Here is a 9,139-nt window from a genome sequence, read left to right on the forward strand (position 1 = left end):
CCACCACCACCACACATGTTAGTACTTTGTTGCTAAAATGCAAAGATTTAAACACAGAAACTCTGAAACACTTGGCTAGTATTTTTGTGTCATTGCAGGGGTGTTATATTAAGAACAGCATTGTGAGTACATGGCCATTGCAACCAAATCTATATGACGTTGGCAAAAATGGCTGAATGTTAATATCTCCAAAAGTTGATTCTGTTCATCTCGACGTAACGTTTTTGATGTTCATCCAGATGAACAGAATCAACTTTTGGAGATTTACTTACCTGGATGATTGAGCATGTATCAAGATGAATGTTAATATGTAAATAATACTCACCCTGATTAGTGTATTAATGGTCAAAAGTGACCATGCCAACAATATACCGCTGCAAATGCAGAATATTATGTGATTAATTGTCTTTTGATATTGAAATAATTATGCATTAACATCAAGGTTTTACTGTTTATCTACCAACCTATAGCATAGGATGGCACAAAATTTGGTCCTTACTTTGCTAAGTTGTCGGGTAATACAACTTTATAGTTATGTTACCATGAGACTACTGATACATTGCTATAATATTAACTACTTGTAACCTATCTGTAAGCTGCCATCTGCAGTTTTAAGCAGCTCTCCTGACCTAATCCTGCTGCCAGATGAAGGTAAATAAATCCACAATACAATTCACACAGTGATACTCAACATATCATCCTATCCTAAATAAGTGTTGACATGATCTAAGGTCCAACTTCTAATTCCTATTTATTTTATGTGCTCAAATTTACACCATGTTAACCAGTCGCCAGGGGCAAATTCTGAATGCTTGGCAATTAAAGACCTCAGTTCCAATCAATGATATAGCATCACTCAGGGGCTAGTGTCTATACTCATATGCACGCACTTTCACACAGTGCTGTTTGTACCTGAGATTGTTCCCTGCTATTTCATAGTCACGCACCACACACGTTCACCTAGCAAGGGCTGGTGATCCCCATTGCTCTGCCAGGCAATGCAGGGGTGTGTGTGCTGAGCCCTGCAGTAATGCCCCGCAATCTCCCCTCTGTGAGCATCTTTGCATACCAAAACAACTAAAACAATTTAGGCAGAAGCGAAATTAGTATAATTGGTGGCAAAGCCGTTTAGCCCACACATCTCACATTTGGGAGGAGGGGATGAAGACCTCCAAACCCCCACACTGGAACGAGATGTATGCATGCAGACAAGAAAGGAAGAGAAGGAGGAGGAGAAAGGAGCATAAAGAAGCACCGGAATAAAAAATAATAACGTCATACCGGTGTCCAATTTGTAAGCATTGTTATTATCAAGCCCACATGCTTGCACAGGCATCACAGGAGTCAGTCGAGACAGCAAGGTGAAGGTAAAAGGTGAAGTGAGCCAATTTTCCATATCAGAGGTGGTTTGTTTGCCCCAAGCTTGAGTTGTGCCTAAAGTGCCATAACATTACAGCACTCCTACAGATGAGATCAAAGGCTCCAGCGAGGGATCCTCCGTGGTTTTGCTGGCAAGCGGCCGTCCTTTCACTGAAATATCTTTTCAGGGCTTTCCACACATTGACTGATCACACAAAATGCACTCTTAATAGAGACAGGAAATGCCACATACAAAAACTTCCTTTCTTTCTAAGTATGGGCTAATATTCAGAGATTAAGCTTTCTCGTTAATTATTTTCATTTTAATTAGTATATCTTAATTAACAATGAACATTTACCCTTAAAATTTTTTGGCTTTGGAATGAAGGAGGGGGGGTGAAGAAAGGAGAGAATAAATATGACAATCTTTTTGGGACCTCCGGGCAGGATTACTGATGCAGGCTGCCTTAGTTATTAAACACGTTCTAAATTAAATGCCTCCATGAATTTTGCACAGAAATATATTTTCATAGTTTTGCATGCCAAATGTGACATTTTATATTTCAGATTCATCTCGCTGCAGTGATTTTAGGGAAATGTCATATAAACAAAGATTTTGTCATTTACCAAAGGAAATTACTATGCGTGGCAGGTTTGGCCATTGCTTTCTCTTCTTTCTCTCTTTCCCTCTCCCTCTTTTGCCCCCTATTCTGCCTGTGCTAGTTGTTTCAAGTCAGCAAGCCATAAAAAATCTTTATCTCAGTGAAACACAGCAATTTGGGAGATAATCGAATGGTGACTGGGGGGCACAAACGCCAGTCTGAGGAATTATACCACAATCTCCCCTGCATTTACAACCTTCCTCAAAGCCAGTTGTCACCCTGGAAGGAAAGCCCCCGACTGAAGATTCATTACATCTTTAAGCCAGCACGGTGGCATGGCAGCCTCATCCCCAGATGCAACACAACAGCACACTCCTCCCACAGCTGGTGATGCTACCACTAAAGCTGCAGTCCCCTTCTCTCTCTTTCCTACTCGGTTATCTTTTCTCTCCTCTAACTCTGTTCCCCCCTTTTTCTTCTCTAAAGGCTCCCTTTTCCTCCTACTTATTTTGCAAAAACCAAAGACAGCATCCCCACAGAAAAAAGATTCTTTATATGCTACGTAAAAATACATTGTGTCAATATATAGTGATACTGTGACTACGTATTTAGCACGCTGTATAAGGAAAACTGTTTTAGTCAGCGCTGTATTGCAAATATATGCGCCTTTGCGCAGGCATGTGCACATACAGGAGCAACATTTGAAAATCTAGAAAATAAAGGATTTTTTTTGGATACTCTAACAGGTTACAGGATTTCACAAAATTACATCATTCACTTTTGTTTTTTGTGGTTATTTGTAAACACTTCAGGATCAATATCTTCTCCTGCGAGACCACCCTTTTACAGATTAAGGGTATGTCACTTCCTGTTTACATGCTTTCTGTCCTCGGTGAATGTGTGGCTCGCTCTAACAGATCTTACCTGCCACAGGGGCCGTGATGCTGCAGAGGAGGATTCTGGGAGCTCTGTCATCTGGCTGTATTTGGCCATCGCTTCTTCTTGGCCTTCCCCCAACGCTCTGAGTGACGGGCTTTCGATGTTGCTGCTGCTACGTGCACAAACACACACTTGTATGCGATGCGCACAAACACAAGAGGCTAACCCTGTTAACAGCCACCTGCATTTTGGACCCTCTGTTGTTCCACTCTGTAGCCAACAGCGGCTCAATCTAATAACACCACAACAAAACACTTTCCACTGTCTCTCGCTCTCTCTGTCTTTCTCTCCCCCTCCTCTTTTTCTTCTCTCTGCCTTTCAATCTTATCAGTGGTAATGTAATAAGCGGTTGCTTCGCTCTGTCTCCTCGCCACCTCTCTTAATTCCTCAAAATAAAGCAATATCACAAGGGCCCTGGCCTGCCTGTGACTGGGGATAAGATGCTTGTAAAAGGGAGGATAATTCAGCAAATAAATGCTGCGCATCAAAGGCGAGCACTCTTTCTTTTCTTTCTCTCCTTCACTCCCTCCTCTCTGTTTGCCTATCAAAAGTATTACATGTGCTTTCATCAGTTCACAACAAGGCACAATGTGCTTCCTAATGCAATTACTCAACCTCCATTAAATTAGAAACAGTGGAAACAAATGAATTACACATTTGTTACAAAAACCACAAGTCAGCTCTGTGTCTCTGCTCTTTAATTTTTTTTCTTTCACAGGCATAGAGAGAGACAGAGAGAGAGAGAGAGAGAGAGAGAGAAAGTGAAATAATTTCTCATTCAATTTCAGGCAGATGTAGCCCTAGGTGATGCATAGAAAGTCTCCCATGTCTAATAGCCACCCACCATTGATATCAGAGGGAATTTACAGGGTTCAAGGCTGTCGAGAGGAGGTCATCTCGCTAAACTCCAAACCACATTCATCTGACAGGGCTGGTGTCCGACTGCCACCCACCCATAATACAACCCGGTGCGAGACGAGATGCTGATGTGTACAGTGGTGTCTTGATTTTATCGTGTCAGCCGGCGCGGTAGTCCGTAATTACTTAAAACTTAAACATGCTAAGCTGATTGCCTTTGGGGCTCTCGCTTCAAGATGTGATGTGTGATCTCTGAATAAAGCGGATGGACCAAGAATTGATGCACCTCCGAGCCCAGTGACATGGACAGATTTCTGTGCCCCGGAGCCATAGTACCCACAACGCAATGTCTGCCGACAAGAGAAGCCATGCGGGGGACACATGAATTACATTCCTTCCCGAACGTCAGTGGGAATACAAATGCTTTCAACACAATTAATGATTACAGTCATGTGACATAAATTTTACATATGGAAAGAAATATGAAATGGGCTGGACTTTACCACGGAAGCAGTGTGTTCATCATGGGTTGTGGTCTCACTGCCTCATCGCTGTCTCTTTGTGAACCGGGCTCCTTTCATTTAAAGTGGATATGTTGTGTTCTCATATGTAGCAAAACAGCAACATCTCTGCTCTGCACTATACAATACATGATCATTTACCTTAAAATCACCAGTGAAGAAAGCCATTAGTCTTTTCTTTCTCTTTGCCCACTCGCTTCTCTTCGGGGGTCCATTCTGAGCCACTTGCTGAAAACATGTTCAAAATCACATGCACGCGTTCTTTTGGGTGCAGCTTTGTGAAACAGTGCAGTGCACCATAATGGCAGAATTAAGCACAAGGAGCAACTGTAATGCAATCTGCAGGCAATCGATACCGAGCCAGACCCTAAAGACATGTAGCGTTTGATGAGTATTTCTGCCGGTTTTACATTCAGTCAGCACATTCACACTCCCCATTCAGACACATTGACACTGCTAAGTGACAATGTCTCGCACTGCAGCGGCTTTGTGCGGCAGAATAGAGAAAGAAGAAAAACGCTATTATTTTTAAAATAGATGTGAAATCTCTGGTGGATAATGTGCTTTCAATGGGAGGTGGGAGTGGAAACAGTAGGAGAGCGCATACATATTATTGTCGAATAAGATAACACCGATCCCACTACTGATACAGTACACAGTAGATGCCGCTGATTATCCAGTGAGGAAAGATGAGTCAACTGTTGCTGTGACTTCGGAGTGACAGTAAGTCATTGTTGGGTATTTTGTTTCCCGGTTACATTTACTTTCTATTCATGTAACTTGATACTCTCTCTCCTCTCTTTTCAAATGGGATTAGAACTAAAAATACAGTGGATGGAAGTCCTGCATTCCTGTGTTTACATATGCATTAATGTGTTTCTTTGGAACCTAGATTTGCCTACACAATGAGAACCTGCTGTTCTTCTATCCACTCCCATTTCTCTTCTGTCTGATCGAATGCAAACACTTGTTTTGAAAGAAGCTTCAGATCTTAAAGCTAGTTCAGAAAATCCTCAGTTGGAAAATGAAAAGTAGTCATGATCTTTTATTTTTTTCCTGAAAAGACCGTGAGACTTGTAAAGCACCGAGGAAATTCAGCTTCTGTTAGAGACAAATATGCGTAATAATGCACAACAAAGTGGAAAGAGAGAAGAAGAGAGTCTACATAAATCAAATAAATTAATGGTTTGAGCTTATCATATGTAGAATAGAATATCGATTTAAAATCCATGTTCTAATTTTGAGTCAAGGATGAATGAGTAATCTAACCTCTGAAGTACCTTGAATGCCCGCTGTTCAAAAGAAACATGAGTGCATTCAGCTGAGACCATCTTCCAAGAAAATGAAATGGATTGAGAAGGGAGGGGGGGTGGGGGAAGGTTTGGGACAACATAGAAAAGAAGAAAAATAGAAAATGAGAAGAAGAAAATTAAGCCAAGGAAGTTACTCACTTTGCAAACAGGCATGTGAAGAGACAAAAAACAGATAGACGTACATGCACACATGCACAGACTCTATGTCCATTAGCCAAGCCACTGGTACACAGCATAATGGACATGGCTGATGTGCTGGTGAATATGGGATGATGACACAGATATTCCTCTTTGTAGCGCTGACCTGCTGCAGTGAAAGGCTGCCAAGCATGATCATGTCAGGCCGCGCACGCTCCTTCAGCTGCTGGGTGTAGTGGGGGATCACCTCCTCAGCTGTCCTCACTGCAAGAAATATTACAGAGGCAGCAAAAGCATTCTAATATTTAACAAAACTACAAGATTACCAAAGCATGCATGATTCTTTGAATATTATGTCAAGTCTCCCATTGCATCATTGATCCAATCATGCAACCCTGAATTGAATTAATTAATTTTGCAATGCTGAAATAATATCATGTTACTTTTAACTTTGATTTTATGAGACATTTTCTGCTCTCCAATATATATTTGTTTTAATCAGATAATCCATTTAATTTAGTGCAATAAAATAGTACTATGTATATATGTATAGGATCAATCAACATTAAAACGAATAAAAGGATAGCATTACTTTTTACAGTGCTCTCTCTGCCCATTACCATCCTCCCTGCTTCGAGTCCAGCCTCTCCTCCCAGCTCAGTACTACCCTCAGCCTGGGTTTTGGCAATGGTATGGGCCTGGGAGGGCCTGGAGCCCGAGGCATCACCACCACTGTGGAGCAGCAGTCGCCGCTGAAGCACCAGATCACCCGCCTTCACCTCCAACACCTCCTCATCCCTGGAGGCTAGCAGCGTACCTGGAGAGATTCGCATCAGTGGGCATGTGCAGACACACGCACAACCAGACATACACAAACACACACATGCACACGGATTTCCACTCGTAAACACTGGAACATGCATTCACATACTGATGGATGAGCATATTTAGCACATCCAGAAACAGGCACAAACTGATAGATATGTGTATGTTTGCAAACAGTATGATGTACTGAAGTGGAAGTTTGTACAAAAACACAATGGTGAACAGTCAAAAAGCATCATATTCAATTCACACATCCACATGTTTGGCTTAAAACTATACTGAGGCAGGACTTTTGTTTAGAGAAGGAACAAAAAAGAAATGCTGAATCCTATAATGTTAGTTTTTTATTATAAGGGGTGTACAAAAATATATATTTTTAGTTAGTTTAAAAAAATAGGATGAATCAATGAATATAGCACATTTCATCAAATTGCTCTATTTCAGTAAAAGGCATTCTACAGGCTAGGCTAATCTAACATGCTCAGACTGAAATGGGACCAAGCCTCTAAACTGAAAAAAACATATGCAAAGTAGTTTTAAGTTAGTAACCTAAAAATCATTACTGAATGGAGAGAGGCATTGTTTGCAGTAGCTTATCATGCTCGCTGTTTCTGTTTCAGTTTTGCTGTGCTGGCTCATTGGTAGAAATGTGATGTATTCTTCAACAATCTCTATATTCAACGTGTGCAGTCCAACGTGTGCAAGAGCCAAATCTGTTAAAACTGCTTAATGCTTTTCACATAGAGGCTGATAGCGACGCCTAACGCCTTACAGAAAACCAGAATACCAGTTTTGTGGTCTTTCATCTCCAAGCCAAAGCAAAGGAATTCATCAAGATAAAAAAGAAGAAGAGCTGAAGATCCAAGGCAGACAGACAAGACTTCTCCAGGATTTTTTTTTCTTTAAAAAGGAAAGAAAAAAAGCTCCAACACTGGCCACTGTCCATTTCATTAATGTTTTGTTTTATTCAGGTTCTTTCTTGTGAAATGTGTATGGTGCTTTGTGACAGGCTGTAAAAGCCAAAACAAAAGCCTGAGAAGCAGTCACAAAATGTCAGGATCAGGACTGACATACTCTGAGCCCTCTGCAAAGAACACTTGAAGCCTACACCGGTGGGAGGCATCCATACAACTGCATAAGGTCATTGTCTTGAAGTCTATTGTAGCTCAGTAAAGTGCTAACTGGCAGTAGTGTTGGACAGTACAGAAGTACAAGCTCTCTCTCTCTCTGTTTCCCTGTCTCTCTTTCCTTCCCTTTCTCTCAGCCTATTGCATGAAGCAACTCTTAATCCAAGATCCTCTTTACTTTCTCTGTGGGATTTCATGAACATTCCAAAACAATGGATGGGGTTGCTAATCTCGGTGGTACAGCTAAATCCAAAACAATAGGAAATAATACAAGCCTGCTAAATTCTACCGTGTTGAAGCGGGCCTAAACCCATCACTTGTGCGCTGGAATTACAAGAGAGATGTGCGTCATGTCAACAGGATCTGGTATGACTGTCTTCACCCAGAACAATGCTAAGCTTAAACCATCTCAGTATTGCCTGGATGGCTACATATTTAAATGAAACTGAGCTAATGAGAAAAGGCACGACTACTGTGAGACAATAGGGCTGCTTGGAAAGCACCGTCTGCTGGTGAGCGTCCCTTTCTAGTTTACTCTTTGTTCTATGGTAGTGCTGCTTTTAGTGGGAAATACAGCATCATATTTTTGGGTGGATGGTTTCTGTTATTTACATTTAACATTAGAAAGTAGAACACACAAGAAAATATGATATTCTTGTTCACAAAATTGTGTTTTTAATGATATTTTAATACAGATGGAAGTTAACAGAAAGATGTATCTCTAAAGTCTGAAAACAAATTTAGTGCTTCTGCACTATCTACACTAACCAGCATGTCTGTGAATTATACCAATGATTTAAACCAGCAATACAAGCAAATACATGCAAACTAGTTTAAGTGATACACATAGGTTAAATGTGCAAAACTGGATGAAATTTGGCTAAATATCACAATAAATCAAGGACCCACAAATCACTATGGCACTGTAGTATAGCTAATAGGGGATACATACCAGGTAAGTCAATGAAGGTGTCTTCGTCATCCAGCAACGCAGTTATTCTTTCATACAGTTTCTTTTCATCAGCAGTGAAAGTTTCTGTAAATCCAAACAAGTATATTTGAATGGTGCCAAAAAAAAGAAATATATTTCTTTTTGTGTGCTTTAATAATTACTTTCTGCTTATCAGCCAACTCAATCTAAACTGCATCTTAACATGCAAATTAGTCGTGGGGAAGGGTGAAAATCAAGTGTATGTAGAGGGGTAATGAAATGGGAGCATTAACATGCCTGTTAGCTGGCCTGTCATCATGTGATGAGATTTGATTTGGTGGATCCTTTGATATTACACGGCAGTGATATCCAAAAGATACAGGTGAAATGCCTTCTCCATTAATAGCCAGGTTTCATTATAACATGCATATTACTTGGCTCCCAAGAGCTTGCCTTTAATAGGCCTACTTTAGGAGGGGGCTGCAAACTCCTGATATGGCTCTGCACGTGTCATTTGACGGGGGGG

At 40.9% G+C, this 9,139-nt stretch overlaps 1 protein-coding gene across 1 annotated transcript in view; it reads right to left on the reverse strand.

Annotated features, from left to right (window-relative positions):
• ofcc1 (orofacial cleft 1 candidate 1) overlaps positions 1–9,139 on the reverse strand; it is a 78,255-nt gene that overhangs the window by 58,865 nt on the left and 10,251 nt on the right. Inside the window, exons 6-11 of the mRNA XM_042228560.1 lie at positions 8,635–8,718; positions 6,323–6,547; positions 5,897–5,994; positions 4,421–4,507; positions 4,262–4,332; positions 2,886–3,009 (exon numbers count right to left, since the gene is read on the reverse strand). Of these exons, the coding sequence (XP_042084494.1) occupies positions 2,886–3,009; positions 4,262–4,332; positions 4,421–4,507; positions 5,897–5,994; positions 6,323–6,547; positions 8,635–8,718 (689 nt within the window). The remainder of the gene's footprint in view (positions 1–2,885; positions 3,010–4,261; positions 4,333–4,420; positions 4,508–5,896; positions 5,995–6,322; positions 6,548–8,634; positions 8,719–9,139) is intronic.

Source organism: Haplochromis burtoni, unplaced genomic scaffold, assembly GCF_018398535.1.
Source record: "Haplochromis burtoni strain Fernald_Lab_line unplaced genomic scaffold, NCSU_Asbu1 Contig_331, whole genome shotgun sequence".
NCBI lineage: Eukaryota > Metazoa > Chordata > Actinopteri > Cichliformes > Cichlidae > Haplochromis > Haplochromis burtoni.